Consider the following 17021-nt stretch of genomic DNA (forward strand, 5'->3'; position numbering starts at 1 on the left):
ATAATGTACATGTTAACAATAATTTTAAAACTTTGTTCTTGCATTTTGGCAAGATTAAGTAAAAGCCAGACAGTTGGCAGTATCTGAATTCTTCAAATGCCAATACTTGAATCGTATTTGACCTAATACATTACTCATCCCCTTCAGAAATCCTTTTACATTCTACAGTACCTCTAACCTATGCAATTACATTCGCTTTGTTCCAGCCAAGTTATTTGAACAGTATACATATTCTACTTTTTGTAGAATGAACTAAAGCACATCACACACACACACATACACTCATGCGCACACATGTGCGCACACATACACACACAGTTATGGCATGGAAATGGCCTAGTTAACCCTGGTAGATGATCTATACTGGGAACTGGACAGGAGGAGTGTGTCCTTGTTGATTCTACTGGACCTCTCAGTGGCTTCTGATACTATTGACCATGGTAATGGCATCCTTCTGGCTGTGATGAGCCTTGAGGGCACTGTCTTTCAATGGTTCTAGCCCTTCCTGGAGGGGTGATTTCAGAAGATGGTGTTCAAGGATGTCTGCTTGATTCCTTGGCAGCTAGCCTATGGAGCCCCACAGGGTTCCATTCTGGCCCCCGGGCTGTTTAATATCTACAAGAAACCACTGGGAATCTGGAGTGTGGTCTCAGCAACATACAGATGATACACAGCTCTAGCTTTCCTTCCCATCACATTCCAGAGAGACGCTAACAACCTGAAACTTAATCCTGAAAAGACAGATGTGCTCCTGGTCAGTGGAACAGCTAATCGGGGGATAGGGATTCAACCTGTGCTGGATGGGGTAGTACTCCTCTTGAATATCATGATGTGTAAAATGTCCCTGATAAGCAACCTGCACCTTGAATCTGCACTGATGAAATTTTGAGGTGAAATGAGGTGAGTGGAGGTGAAATTTTCATAGGTTTAGTTTACAAGCACAAACATTTCAACTTAACTAAAGTTTGGTTGGGTTGGTTGGTTTTGCTATCCCCAGTGGCTTAGCTCTTTTGATGAGTTGTAGGAACCTATTGCTCTGCAGGTCCTTTTATGCAACTAAGGGTGCAATCCTATGCATGTTTAGACAGAAAATGTCCCTATGCAGGCAGAAGAATGCTGGGAGTTGCAGGACTTCTTTCTGTCTAAATATGCATAGGATTGCGCCCTAACCTGCTCTCACTATATTTCCCTGTAGTCTGGGTGGTCTAGATTATCCACCTTGATCTGTGGAAGGCTGTTGAGTAGATAAATTAAAGGGCTACACAAAATGAATTTGGGTTTCTCTACCATGAAAAGCCAGAGCATCTGTTTGTGCATTTGAAATTATATTCAGGCTCGCAGACACACACACACACACTTCCATATAATGTATATGTTATAAATTTTAATAAAAATCTCTCATGAACCTAGAATTTGGATGCCTACAAATTTTGCCATTTTCTCCATCTACGCAGAAGTTGTTCAGTCGTGTCCGACTCTTCGTGACCCCATGGACCATAGCACGCCAGGCCTTCCTGTCCTGCGCTCTCTCCCGGAGCGTGCTCAAGTTCATATTCATTGCATCAGTGATGCTATCTAGCCATCTCATCCTCTGCCGTCTCCTTCTCCTTTTGCCTTCAGTCTTTCCCAGCATCAGGGTCTTTTCCAGGGAGTTTTCTCTTCGCATTAGGTGGCCAAAATATTTGAGCTTCAGCTTCAGTATCTGTCCTTCCAATGAGCACTCAGGGTTGATTTCCTTTAGGATGGACTGATTTGACCTCCTTGCAGTCCAGGGGACTCGTAAGAGTCTTCTCCAGCACCACAGTTCGAAAGCATCAATTCTTCGGCGCTCAGCCTTCCTTATAGTCCAGCTCTCACAGCCATACATTACTACTGGGAAAACCATAGCTTTGATTAGACGGACCTTTGTCGGCAAGGTGATGTCTCTGCTTCTTACGATGCTGTCTAGGTTTGCCATAGCTTTCCTCCCAAGGAGCAAGCGTCTTTTAATTTCATGGCTACAGTCACCGTCTGCAGTGATCTTGGAGCCCAAGAAAGTAAAATCTGTCACTGCTTCCATTTCTTCCCCTTCTATATGCCAGGAAGTGATAGGGCCAGATGCCATGATCTTAGTTTTTTTAATGTTGAGTTTCAAACCAGCTTTTGCACTCTCCTCTTTCACCCTCAACAAGAGGTTCTTGAGATCCTCTTTGCTTTCTGCCATTAGGGTGGTATCGTCTGCATATCGGAGGTTGTTGATAATTCTCCCAGCAGTCTTAATTCCGACCTCTGATTCATCCAACCCAGCATTTCTCATGATGTACTCTGCATATAAGTTAAATAAGCAGGTGACAATATGCAGCCTTGTCGTACTCCTTTCCCAATTTTGAACCACTCGGTTGTTCCATGTCTGGTTCTTACTGTTGCTTCTTGACCCTCGTACAGGTTTCTCAGGAGACAGGTAAGGTGGTCTGGTACTCCCATCACTTTCAGAATTTGCCACAGTTTGTTGTGATCCACACAATCAAAGGCTTTAGCGTAGTCAATGAAGCAGAAATAGACGTTTTTCTGGAATTCTCTTGCTTTCTCCATGATGCAGCGAATGTTGGCGATTTGATCTCTAGTTCCTCTGCCTCTTCGAAACCCAGCTTGTACTTCTGGTAGTTCTCGGTTCGCATACTGCTGAAGCCTAGCTTGTAGGATTTTGAGCATCACCTTGCTGGCATGTGAAATGAGCACAATTGTGCGGTAGTTTGAACACTCTTTGGCGTTGCCCTTCTTTGGAATTGGAATGTAAACTGACCTTTTCCAGTCTTGCGGCCACTGTTGAGTGTTCCAGATTTGTTGGCATATTGAATGCAGCACTTTAACAGCATCATCTTTTAGGATTTTAAATAGCTCGGCTGGAATACTGTCATCTCCGCTAGCTTTGTTGTTACTAATGCTTCCTAAGGCCCACTTGACTTCACTCTCTAGGATGTCCGGCTCAAGTTCAGTGACCGCACTATCATGGCTATCAGGCCAGGGACATTCAGATCTTTCCTGTATAGTTCTTCTGTGTATTCTTTCCACCTCTTCTTAATCACATCTGCTTCTGTTAGGTCCCTGCCTTCTTTGTCCTTTATCATGCCCATGTTTGCACAAAACATTCCCTTGGTATCTCCAATTTTCTTGAAGAGATCTCTAGTCTTTCCCATTCTGTTGTTTTCCTCGATTTCTTTGCATTGTTCATTTAAGAAGGCCTTCTTGTCTCTCCTTGCTATTCTCTGGAACTCTGCATTCAGTTGGGTATATCTTCCCCTTTCTCCCTTGCTTTTCGCTGCCCTTCTTTCGTGAGCTACTTGTAAAGCCTCATCAGACAGCCACTTGGCTTTCTTGCATTTCTTTTTCTTTGGGATGGATTTCGTTGCTGCCTCCTGAACAATGTTACGGACCTCCGTCCATAGTTCCTCAGGCACTCTGTCTATCAGGTCTAATCCCTGAAATCTATTCCTCACCTCCACCGTATATTCATAAGGGATATGATTTAGGTCATACCTGAACGGTTCAGTGGTTTTCCCTACGTTCTTCAATTTAAGCTGAAATTTTGCAAGAAGCAGCTCATGATCTGAGCCACAGTCAGCTCCAGGTCTTGTTTTTACTGACTGTACAGAGCTTCTCCATTTTTGGCTGCAAAGGACATAATCAATCTGATTTCGATATTGACCATCTGGTGATGTCCATGTGTAGAGTTGCCTCTTGTGCTGTTGGAAAAGAGTGTTTGCTATGATCAGCATGTTCTCTTGGCAAAACTCTATTAGCTTTTGTCCTGCTTCGTTTTGTACACCAAGGCCATGCCTGCCTGTTATCCCGGTGATTTCTTGACTTCCTACTTTAGCATTCCAATCCCCTATGATGAAAAGGACATCTTTTGTTGGTGTTAGTTCTAGAAGGTGTTGTAGGTCTTCATAGAACCGATCAACCTCAGCTTGTTTGGCATCAGTGGTTGGGGCATAGACTTGAATTACTGTGATGTTGAATGGTTTGCCTTGGATTCGTACTGAGATCGTTCTATCATTTTTAAGATTGTACCCCAGTACTGCTTTTCCCACCCTTTTGTTGACTATGAGTGCTACTCCATTTCTTCTAAGGGATTCTTGCCCACAATAGTACATATGATGGTCACCTGAATTAAATTCGCCCATGCCTGTCCATTTGAGTTCGCTGATTCCCAAGATGTCGATGTTCAATCTTGCCATCTCATGTTTGACCACCTCCAGCTTACCTTGATTCATTGATCTGACATTACAGGTTCCTAAACAATATTGTTCTTTACAGCATCGGATTTTCTTTTCACCACCACACACATCCACAGCTGAGTGTCCTTTCGGCTTTGGCCCAGCCGCTTCACTCTTTCTGGCGCTACTTGGAAATACCCTCTGCTCTTCCCCAGTACCATATTGGACACCTTCCGACCTGAGGGGCTCATCTTCCGGTGTCATCTCTTTTAGCCTTGTGATACGTTCCATGGGGTTTTCTTGGCAAGAATACTGGAGTGGGTTGCCATTTCCTTCTCCAGTGGACCACATTTTGTCAGAACTCTCTGCCATGACCTGTCCGTCTTGGGTGGCCCTGCACGGCATAGCTTATGGCTTCACTGAGTTACGCAAGCCCCTTCGCCACAACAAGGCAGTGATCCATGAAGGGGCTACGCAGAAGACTGGAGCCTAAACATTTTCTGTTGGTACCTAAAAAAATTATTCTGGAACTTAGGAATTTGAAATACACTTTTCTGGTGTATACTTTGAATCCTTCATTCCAGTTAGATTGTTACTTTTTGGGAGAGAACCAAAATAATAGTGCAGATAAGGATACAGTTAGTAGCCGCAAAATCCATAGGAGCTGCACATCAGGATAGTCTTTAAAGTAATTGTGCTTTCCTTGATAATAAAAAATAACAATGAGGCTGAGAGCTGTAGGAACAAATTATTATGTCAAGTGGTCCATGTAGATGAAAATGTGCAAAAATGTATTACAGAAACTACTAATGTACTCAGTGTTCTAGTTACAGCTAAATGGGCCTTTGCACATAATGTTCCTACTATAAACATAACTGAGATATATTTAAAAACAAGATAAAAATACAAATGCTCTGGCTTTGTAGAGTATACCAGCTGTGATAGACCATCAACTCAGTTCATTTTGGGAGTCATTTACGGTTCCTTCTTATGTCAGATAACTGTATACCATGGTCTACACTTGTCTACAGGAATCATTGTATTTTGCAACATGGGAAAAGGATCTCAAATGTCAATATATTTGGGACATATATATAGAATCAGATAAAGGGAGCAGCTCCCATATGCATGTTTCAGGCTGGAAAAAATATATTGGGAGCATTTTCATATTAAAATCATACACATTTTTATACTCAAGTGTGGACTTTCATATATGAAAGCATTGTTGTTGTTGTTCAGTCGTTCAGTCGTGTCCGACTCTTCGTGACCCCATGGACCATAGCACGCCAGGCCTTCCTGTCCTGCGCTCTCTCCCGGAGCGTGCTCAAGTTCATATTCATTGCATCAGTGATGCTATCTAGCCATCTCATCCTCTGCCGTCCCCTTCTCCTTTTGCCTTCAGTCTTTCCCAGCTTCAGGGTCTTTTCCAGAGAGTTTTCTCGTCGCATTAGGTGGCCAAAATATTTGAGCTTCAGCTTCAGTATCTGTCCTTCCAATGAGCACTCAGGGTTGATTTCCTTTAGGATGGACTGATTTGACCTCCTTGCAGTCCAGGGGACTCGTAAGAGTCTTCTCCAGCACCACAGTTCGAAAGCATCAATTCTTCGGCTCTCAGCCTTCCTTATAGTCCAGCTCTCACAGCCATACATTACTACTGGGAAAACCATAGCTTTGATTAGACGGACCTTTGTCGGCAAGGTGATGTCTCTGCTTCTTACGATGCTGTCTAGGTTTGCCATAGCTTTCCTCCCAAGGAGCAAGCGTCTTTTAATTTCATGGCTACAGTCACCGTCTGCAGTGATCTTGGAGCCCAAGAAAGTAAAATCTGTCACTGCTTCCATTTCTTCCCCTTCTATATGCCAGGAAGTGATAGGGCCAGATGCCATGATCTTAGTTTTTTTAATGTTGAGTTTCAAACCAGCTTTTGCACTCTCCTCTTTCACCCTCAACAAGAGGTTCTTGAGATCCTCTTTGCTTTCTGCCATTAGGGTGGTATCGTCTGCATATCGGAGGTTGTTGATAATTCTCCCAGCAATCTTAATTCCGACCTCTGATTCATCCAACCCGGCATTTCTCATGACGTACTCTGCATATAAGTTAAATAAGCAGGGTGACAATATGCAGCCTTGTCGTACTCCTTTCCCAATTTTGAACCACTCGGTTGTTCCATGTCTGGTTCTTACTGTTGCTTATTGACCCTCGTACAGGTTTCTCAGGAGACAGGTAAGGTGGTCTGGTACTCCCATCACTTTCAGAATTTGCCACAGTTTGTTGTGATCCACACAATCAAAGGCTTTAGCGTAGTCAATGAAGCAGAAATAGACGTTTTTCTGGAATTCTCTTGCTTTCTCCATGATGCAGCGAATGTTGGCGATTTGATCTCTAGTTCCTCTGCCTCTTCGAAACCCAGCTTGTACTTCTGGTAGTTCTCGGTTCGCATACTGCTGAAGCCTAGCTTGTAGGATTTTGAGCATCACCTTGCTGGCATGTGAAATGAGCGCAATTGTGCGGTAGTTTGAACACTCTTTGGCGTTGCCCTTCTTTGGAATTGGAATGTAAACTGACCTTTTCCAGTCTTGCGGCCACTGTTGAGTGTTCCAGATTTGTTGGCATATTGAATGCAGCACTTTAACAGCATCATCTTTTAGGATTTTAAATAGCTCGGCTGGAATACTGTCATCTCCGCTAGCTTTGTTGTTACTAATGCTTCCTAAGGCCCACTTGACTTCACTCTCTAGGATGTCCGGCTCAAGTTCAGTGACCGCACTATCATGGCTATCAGGGACATTCAGATCTTTCCTGTATAGTTCTTCTGTGTATTCTTGCCACCTCTTCTTAATCTCATCTGCTTCTGTTAGGTCCCTGCCTTCTTTGTCCTTTATCATGCCCGTCTTTGCACAAAACGTTCCCTTGAGATCTCCAATTTTCTTGAAGAGATCTCTAGTCTTTCCCATTCTGTTGTTTTCCTCGATTTCTTTGCATTGTTCATTTAAGAAGGCCTTCTTATCTCTCCTTGCTATTCTCTGGAACTCTGCATTCAGTTGGGTATATCTTCCCCTTTCTCCCTTGCTTTTTGCTTCCCTTCTTTCCTCAGCTACTTGTAAAGCCTCATCAGACAGCCACTTGGCTTTCTTGCATTTCTTTTTCTTTGGGATGGAATATGAAAGCATAATAACTTCTTAAATATATACTGTCAGTGGCTCAGCAGGCATATCCAAATATCGACTCGCATGATCATTTTCATGCATGCAAACTGTAATGCAAAAAGCAAGCTTGAGTGAAGGCCCATATTTCCTAAGCCTCCATCCAATTTCCATCCATTACAACCAGCCCATACTGCAACAACATTCTCCCTTTTTGATATTCAAACAGGGCTCTTTCCCCTATAACCATCTTATATATCAAGGCGTAATAGCACAATCTACAGATAATTGTCAGAAGGAAGAGAAATCAAGTGAGGCAGTGTGAGGTAGTTGTTAGGGTGTTGGGCTGGGACTGGGGAGACCAAGGCTCAAATCCCCACTCAGCCATGAAGCTCACTAGGTGACTTTGGGCCTATCTCAGGGGGTCATTGTGAGGATAAAATGGAGCAGAAGAGGATCATGTACACTGCTTTAGGCTCCTTGGAGGAAAAAGGATATAAATGAAACAAGCAAACAAACAAACAAACAAACAAAAGCACTAGGAGAAGAGAGAAGTGAGATAGGCCCATGGTGCCTATAGATATTCATGTTTGAAGCAACTGTGGCTCCCTGGTGTGTATCTACAGAGTAGCTGTTTCAGGCATAACACTGTACACTTGTGCCATACACTGTTAATCCATGATATTTTAAATGATCCTAACTTCTACTTTGAAAAGAGACAGATGAAACAATTTAGCTTAGTCTCAGAATTATTTTATAATTTATAACAAAATGATTGATTTGGCATTATTTCTCCTGGTGCTCCAATTTTTGATACTCATATTCCAGACTTCAGGGTTTTTTGGCATGAATAATCCCTTCAAAAGTTATAATGAAATGACTGTAGCTTAGTGGTAGAGCACATGCTTTGCATATAAAAGATCCCAGGTTCAGTTCTGGTAGGTAAGGCTCCAGTCTGAAACCCTAATGAGCTGTTAGTCGGTGTAGACATTGTACACTGGTGTATTATCATTTAAATATCTTTACATATTAAAAACCTGATAGCAGATGATGGTAAAAGTCTTACCTGCAACATAGTCACCAAATCCAATAGTTGTTAAGGTGATAACTACAAAATAAATTGCATCTAGTGTGTTCCAGCCTTCTATATGCTTGAATATAACTGCAGGGAGAGCAACAAACAGCACACAGCCAAACAGTATGAATATTATTGTTGATATTATGCGAATCTTTGTCTGACTCACGTTCCATTTCTAGGGGGAAAAGAATAAACAAAGGGGAAAGGGGGATGGAAGAGGAGAAGAATTATTAGTAAAATATTATCATCCTATGTGTGTGCACATGCATGTGTATGCTCACTTTCTCTCTACAACCCACTCAACGTAATGTTAAAAAGTTTAAAAGCAAATCACATAACAGAAAAAACAGAACAAAACAAAACTAGAATTAACAGCAAAACCAGAAGGTAACAGAACCATTTCGGAGGTACAGGGAAAGTTCTGCTGTTTCTGGCTTTGCTGTTTGTGCTAATTCTGTTTTTTATTATGTGCCTGAATGCTACTATGTGAGTATTGCAGGTGGTCCTCCTTGAAAAGTTGATGGCAAAGGTGTATCATAACCATGGTGAAAGCCTTGTCCCAAGCAGGTCCACAAAAAAATCTGCAGAAGTATTTTAATGATGATCAGACCCACTAAGCTCAAATGGATCTGTGTGCTGCAAAAAAGGAGTGGATGGGCGAGGCCTTACAAAGGCCCTCATCAGAAATTCAACATGATCCTAAGCAAGTAATTGATTTCAATGGGACTTACTGCCAAGTAAGTATCCATAAGATTGTAACAATCATGTGCAATGAATGTATGGGGAGGGATGCAAGAGTCCAAGGCTTGCTCCCATGTCCTTTCATATATAGAAAGTACATGTTACACATGTCAACACAACTTTTAAAAATGGATAAAGTTTTCTATAGTTGAAACAAACCAGCGTCTTTGTACAAAAAAGAAAAGTAGACATTTATTTTAGAATAAAGTGGATGGATGTTATGTAAATAACATTTTAATATTCCTCTATATTTATTTCTGAATAAATTGCTTCCATTGACAGATAGCATATCTTTATAGTAATATAGCTCTATCAATGATACCTGATAAGGATAGTCACTTCACAGCATAAACCTAACATGTGACAGTGGCAGTTGCCCTATGATAAACACAGTAATCTGAGTCAACAATGAATCTTCCCAAAGAAGGAGTAGATAATTATCCTAAGAAGAAACTGAGCTGACATCAGAAATACCATAAGGCAAAAATCGCAAAATCATGTAAAATGTATACACTTTATTTCATTATGCCTCATGTTGGTTTGGTTATATAAATTAGTCTCATTTGGCTTCTATACATTTTACCTTCCAACAATTAATTTCCTAGAAGAATGACAAACAATGTAACTTTATGATTTTAAGTTTTGTTACGTGAACCCCCAAGACAGCTTTGGCTATTGGGCAGTATATAAATGTAATAAATAAAGTGATACTACTAATAAAATTGTTACCAAAACCACTAGAGCCATGTAGTTTTAGAGAGTTTTTGATATTGTTTTTAGAAAAATGTCATTAATTTGAAATGAAATATAAGCTACAATAAAGTCTAACACTTGATGGAGGTTTTAATATATTATTTTATTTATTGTATTTATATCCCACCTTTTTTCCTCTTGCAAGGAACCCATATTAGCCATGGATTTCCCTTTGCCTTAAGGTGGGGTATAAATAAATATTATAATAATAATTAATAATAATAATAAGGCCACTCCACATACTATGATTGGTGCAGGAACCAATTGGTGTGTATGACCTCCATACTTTTTGTGTTTGCTCCAGGATGCACCAGTATACTGCCAGTACTTCCCACAGCGGTTCTAATCACTAGATCTGTCCTTATTTTGATTTTCCATATACATCATTTTTTTGCGAGGGGAGTAGGATTGTTCCTTCTTGAACTATTATTTTGGTACTTGTGATACATAAACTCCACAGGTAAAATTGAAGTGAATCTGTATTATGTACTCTGGGCTTGCACTTATTATTAAAGTGAGTGCAATGATGCTGTTGCATTGCTTCCAAGTTGCCCTCTCATTCAGCTTCCTTTTTTCCTCTTACTTTCTTGAGCAATGTATTATTATAACTTCCAAAACAAAAGCCCTTGGTGAAGGCATTACAGAAGCATCACGGTATTACAAGTGATTTAGGCCAAACTAGACCTTATGACTACCTCTCTGTCTATCCGTATATTGTTATTTTTGAAAAAGCAGCTTTGAGTGGCAGGCAGCAACATGAAGCAGACAAGTGCTTAACCTTTTCTCTGCCTCTGCTTCCCTGCTCTAAATTGGCACATGCGCGCGCGCGCGCACACACACACACGCACACGCCAGCCAATTCCACCCCAAAGTGTGTTTGTTACAAACATGGGTATGTAAACCTTGTAAGGAGAATTGGGTTGGGAGCTATTTAGAACTGAGAAAAAGCAGGCAGCGAAGGGGTTAAACACCCCGCTAACTTTCTTCTCTGCTTCACCTTGCCCCACCTCCCAAAAACTACTTTTTCAAAAAGCAAAGGGCAACGACAAAGTACTTGCATGAAACATCTAGTTTATTTCATAAAGGCAACGGCAAAATCTTGCACAGTTTACTCTGTAAACTTTTAAAGCTCTTGCCACTACATATAAAATATTAATCACATTAATGTTGTTTTCCTGTGGAACCTAGACCTCTTTGTTATCCTTTAAACATATTTTAAACTTATAGTAAAATTATTTACTCTGCATATTTACATGTCAGGACATCATACTCACAACAAAGGTGTCTTCTACTTTGGCAATTCCTTTCCCAAATATGGTCCCTAGTTGATCTCCAACTCCAGCCAACAGAAAACCAAAGAGAGGAATTCCAAGTAAGGCATAGATGATGCAGAATATCTTTCCACCTTCTGTACGTGGTGAGATGTTCCCAAATCCTAAATTACAAACAACTTGAGCTGTTGATAAATCAGTTAAAGGCATTAAATTACACATCTAATTAGTACTGCAGATAAGGACACTTTTTAAATGTTCCCTAGGAGTATTTATCACATTAAAACATTCATATGGAGAACCTAGCTTAATTGGATTGCTAAACTCACCTCAAACTGAACTGCATTTGTGGTATTATACAACGAATCAATCTGTCTTTCTAACACAGTTGGAACTGACACTGAGGAGGCCTGTTACTGTTCACAAAATGATATCGCTACATATGTTTACTAAGGCAGACATCCAATTCATTTCAAAAGGATAATGATGTTTGTTTTTTTCCTTTCCAGTTTTGAGAACAGGATCAGATCCTTATTGAGAGTCACTAAATAATCCATAGATTAGTTATTATTTATAACCTATTGTACAATATGACTCAGTCTTTTTCAAAACATACAGGGTTTGATCCATACTTGTCTCTCTACAAATGGAAAAAGGCTTCTTCCATTCATGGAGGGAACCAGAATCCAGGGGAGGCTTTCCACGGGAGGAAGGGCTGGGATCAGTGCCAGCTCCAGATATTTTGGGGCCCTTGGGCTAGACACCCTCAATGGGTCCCCTCCTTCAGTGAGTCTAACTTCTTACTGCCATTGTCAGCAGCTGCTATTGCTCCTCATCCTCTTTCTCATCATTGCAACCACAAATTGCTTGGTGGGAAGAAAGCAAGTGAGAAAGTAGGCAGTGGCACCTACTGTTCCTTCTTCTTACCACCACCATTGTCTGGGCCAGAGCAATAAGCACGTGAACAAGCAGGCTGCAATGGTGAAGAGGTGGAGCAAGTCCAAGGGGCTCTTGTCAGTGGGGCCCTGCTGGAGTGTGTGGCCTCAGGAGATGCCCAACCATGCCTGCCTTTGATGCCAGCCCTGGGTGGGATGGTGTTTTTCTCTGATTTCCCCTTCCCCACCCCCTGCAGTGCTACCTCCAATGTGCAGGAGGAAAGCGCAAGTCTAGATCCAACCCATAATGTTTACAGCCACAGTTACCATAAGACCCCCAAACCTCAACAAAAATACCCAACTCTAATTATGTACTGTGAAAACACAGCATTTGGAAAAACATAACGGCAATCTTGTTATTTTAGCAACTTGTATTGATCCAAATTTCTTTTCAGTTCTTCAGAAATTACATTTATTAAATTGGTTTTAGAAGTACTTCCAGAAGTACTGGAAGGTTAAATTTCGCTCTCAGTTAAGAATACTGAATGTGAACTCATGATTTTGAAAGACTCATCTTTAAAACATAAAGGATTTGTGAGGGGCAATTAGTAAAATAGTGTTAGCTAGCTAGTTATGATGAAGGTTGAACCAATTAAGGCTGAACCAATTAAGGCTGAACCAAAAGGTCTCAGCCAAGTACTTTTGGCACATATTGTATGGGGAGATATTCAGAGTCATTGAAAATGGGTGCAATTTGGGGGAGAATTCTTAAAATTGTCTTTTTTAGTATACAGACATGCTGATTAACAAAAATCCTGGACATTCAGGAGAGAATATGCTAAAGCAGTAGGCAAAGCCTGTTCCTTCTTCCCATCAAGTTCCAGGTAGGTATCTTTTTACTGTTTCTGTGGTCAGAGGCATCCATAACTGCTATTTTGACTCTACATATACTGACAGCTGACAAACCTGAAAGTTAAATCTTTCAAAGCATAAGGGACTGGAAAGCAAGACCTGGGCTTCTTGGTATGATGGGGTTCCCCACCCCATGCCCTGGGCTGTTGTATAATAAATCCACAGAAGGGAAGGTGTCTCCTTTGCCTTACTAAATGATTCTTCACAGAAATCTTTGTTTTCCTTGCAATACCTTGCTTGTAATAAAGATGGCCTATGAGATTTGAGGAAAACTCCAAATCAGGTCATGTGGTAATGATGACTACCATCAACCTGCAGAGTTAGTACATGCGTTGCTTATTTTATTCAGAACATTTATCCTACCCTCTTTTTCCAAGGAGCTCAAGACAGCATATTATTCTCACAACACCCATTGAAGTAGAGGAGGATAAGAAAGAGCGATTGCCCAAGGTCACCTTTCTAGCTGAGTGGGCATTTGAACTAGTGCTATGCAGAGAATTTCTCCCACATTTTTTTTCAACCATTCTCATTCAATTTGACAGAAATTGTTTTCAAAAAGAAATTCTATGGTGAAGAAATTTTGGAGAAATTCTCAAGGGTTGGGTTTGGATTTCTTGGGCTTATCTTACTTAGGAGGTAGCCAAGGAATGAGCACAAGTGTCCTGTCTTTCATTGTACAGTCATCTCTTTAGCAGCCTGTAGCCTCCTCAGCTCCCTACAATTCAATTGAAACCTACTGGAAGGCATCATGAGCTAATTCCTCCCCAAGGGCTTTTTCTGATCAGGAAGGGCAGGCAGCCTGGGACGCTAGCTGTGAGGGCTCTCTTCACACTTGGCATTTTATCCCACTACAAACTGGTCCTTTTTGATTCTGGATCCTTTCTAGGATTTAGACTGGCCCTGTATACAGACGTCTCTCATAGCAATTCCCTCTGCTCTATACCTTTTCATGGCTGGACAGAGCTGCACGGAAAAATCAAGACAGAAAGTGGCTGCTGGCCCCTTGCCCCCACTGATCATTGGTTCCAGTAACATGACTCATGGCTCCACCCACCCCTCTGCAGCAGGAGGGAAGCCAGAAGCCCTTCTAGTGGGATAGTGGGCTATTGGAAGTGCCCTCTTCCACTAGCTATTGGTCAACATGGACACAAGAGGAAACGCTTGCAATCAGGATGTTGAAGGATGTGCTTACCTTGCAGCGTGCAAGGTCCCCTGCCCCCCTCCTTCCTCCAACTTTGTGGCAAGGGAGAGAGAGAGGTCTTCTCGGTGGCTTATTTCAACTGCTGCAATAGCAGCTGACGAGGCTGCTGGTGCTGGTAGTCCTTCTCTGCTAAATATGTCAGTGTGTGATGGAATTAAATGCAGACCATTGCTTGCACTACTGAGTTCGAAGGCTATACCAATTTCCGGGTTCCCAACTACAGAAGTAAGAGATCCACAAACGGACTTGTATACAGTCAATGCACCAAGCCATCCCTAGCAGCCCCCCCACCCAGGCAACCATTTCGTTAGGACACCTTCTTCACTGGACCTGGCTTGCTTCCCTCCCCACCAGGCTTTTGTTGCTCTTCCCCCTTATTCTGGCTTCCCATCGACCGGCTCCACCCCCCCGGCTGTTGTTGCTCTTCCCCTTTATTCTGGCTTGCCAACGACTGGCTTTCTCCCCCCACCTCCATGCTGCTGTGGCTCTTCCCCCTTATTATGGCTTCCCAGTGACCCTGTAAGGTGGGCTAGAAGAAGAAATAGTAGCTGACTTGCTTCCCAATCATACGGATGTTTTCACAGGCATGAGTGCAAGTCCATTCAATAGCTGTATGCACATACATGCCAGACCTGTGCAGTTGTCTGCCCCACCTTCTTTCATGCCATCCTAGGTTGTTGCCACTCAGAATACTTTGTGGCAGTGATTATGGTGGTTTGCTGTAGGTGGGAGGGAGCACTGTGGAAAACCACCTCAGCATTACTGCCTTATCTAAAACAACTCCACATACACACAAAAGAAACCATTAAAAATGACAATTCCAAACTCTGCATAATGAATTTATTCAGGGGAGGAGAAAAGGCACTTTTAATACCCACTGAAATCCTAACTGTCAAGCCTTTCTCCTGTGTGGCTGAGAAGGGAGACTCCTCCATCCACTCTGGGAGGAAAAAAGCCCATCAAACTGGTGAGCAAAACAGAGAAGAGGCAGTTGGGCAAGTCAATGGGAGAGGGAGGTTTCAAGAAAACGCATTGAAGGGGATGCGAGACCTTAAGACTGCTACTCTAAGTAGACTTACAGTGCACACCTATGCATGACTACTCAGAAGCAAACCACACAGATTACAATGACACTTACTCCCAGGAAAGGAAAGGGTGAGGGGTATTTATGAAGCTAAAGTCTGCGTTCCGCTTCACAATACGATCTACAAGTCAGTTCAGCAAAACTCCATCTTTTAATGTAGATTTTCTTCCTGTCGCAGTTAGAGCTGATGTTGTTTTTCAGTCGTTCAGTTGTGTCCGACTCTTTGTGACACCATGGACCATAGCACGCTAGGCCTTCCTGTCCTGCGCTCTCTCCCGGAGTGTGCGCAAGTCCATATTCATTGCATCAGTGATGCTATCTAGCCATCTCATCCTCTGCCGTCCCCTTCTCCTTTTGCCTTCAGTCTTTCCCAGCATCAGGGTCTTTTCCAGAGAGTTTTCTCTTCACATTAGGTGGCCAAAATATTTGAGCTTCAGCTTCAGTATCTGTCCTTCCAATGAGCACTCAGGGTTGATTTCCTTCAGGACTGACTGATTTGACCTCCTTGCAATCCAGGGGACTCATAAGCATCTTCTCCAGCACCACAGTTTGAAAGCATCCATTCTTTGGTGCTCAGCCTTCCTTATCGTCCAGCTCTCACAGCCATACGTTACTACTGGGAAAACCATAGCTTTGATTAGACGGACCTTTGTTGTCAAGGTGATGTCTCTGCTTCTTACTACGCTGTCTAGGTTTGCCATAGCTTTCCTCCCAAGGAGCAAGTGTCTTTTAATTTCATGGCTACAGTCACCGTCTGCGGTGATCTTGGAGCCCAAGAAAATAAAATCTGTCACTGCTTCCATTTCTTCCCCTTCTATATGCCAGGAAGTGATGGGGCCAGATGCCATGATCTTCATTTTTTTAATGTTGAGTTTCAAACCAGCTTTTGCACTCTCCACTTTCACCCCCAACAAGAGGCTTTTTAGATCCTCTTCACTTTCTGCCATTAGGGTGGTATCATCCATGATCCAGCGAAAGTTGGCGATTTGATCTCTAATTCCTACTGGCCTCTAAATGGTTTGAAGATTGTAGCGGTAAAGCACAAGGTTTGTGGAAAAAGAGAAGACATCCCTGTGTCCTTTAAAAAACATGTCTTACAGCCAATGAGTTTACTCAGAAGTAAGCAGTGCTGTGTTCAGGGGGATCTCAGAGAAGCATTTGGGATGGTTAACCACTTTACAGCTCAAATCCGTGCATGTCTATTCAAAAGTAAGCCCTACTGATATCAATGAGACTTACTCCCAGATAAGTGTGTATAGGAGTGAAGGTAAGAATGCCTTCAATCCTATACAATGGATATAGGATTGGGCAAGAATGTGGGCAAGAATGCCCACATTCATATACCCATTCAATGACAGCATCCCTTGAAAGAAGCTAAAGTAACCTTGGGAATGGAAATGACTGGAATGCACAACGCACTTGTACTCAAGCCGCATCACCTTTGTCTTGGACCTGTATTCCAAGGTGGTGTGGTTGTGACCACATGCGACCATCTCACCCACAACATCTTCAAAGGAGTCCATGTTCCGGTGGCTGCTCTGCAGCTGCTCCTGAATTTTGCTCTCACCCCAGATTTCCAGCAGCTTGGGAGTTTCCTAGAATCCCCAGGAGATGCCTCAGGTGGAGGAGGAGGAGCAGCAGCAGCCGCCATCTCAGCCACTGCTGCCATGGCAGTGCAGGTCCTGTAGACCGAAGTAGGGTTGGCGGAGAATTTCTCCCCGAAACTTCGGGGGGCCAAGCGCCAACGTGTTCGGCCCCCCGAAAAAG

The 17021-nt window shown here is 42.5% G+C and overlaps 1 protein-coding gene across 4 annotated transcripts in view; it reads right to left on the reverse strand.

The window, feature by feature from the left end:
• The window catches only part of KCNK2 (potassium two pore domain channel subfamily K member 2), a 181333-nt gene that overhangs the window by 57796 nt on the left and 106516 nt on the right, over window positions 1–17021 (reverse strand). For 3 of the 4 annotated variants that reach the window (XM_084832661.1, XM_084832655.1, XM_084832669.1), the window contains exons 4-5: window positions 11186–11346; window positions 8406–8592 (exon numbers count right to left, since the gene is read on the reverse strand). In XM_084832661.1, coding sequence (XP_084688787.1) covers window positions 8406–8592; window positions 11186–11346 — 348 coding nt within the window. Of the gene's footprint in view, window positions 1–8405; window positions 8593–11185; window positions 11368–17021 lie in introns of all 4 variants that reach the window. The other variant, XM_084832651.1, reaches the window with a different exon arrangement.

The sequence above is a fragment of the Heloderma suspectum genome, chromosome 1, assembly GCF_057233095.1.
Source record: "Heloderma suspectum isolate Gila_16-S chromosome 1, 16-S_ref, whole genome shotgun sequence".
Lineage (NCBI taxonomy): Eukaryota > Metazoa > Chordata > Lepidosauria > Squamata > Helodermatidae > Heloderma > Heloderma suspectum.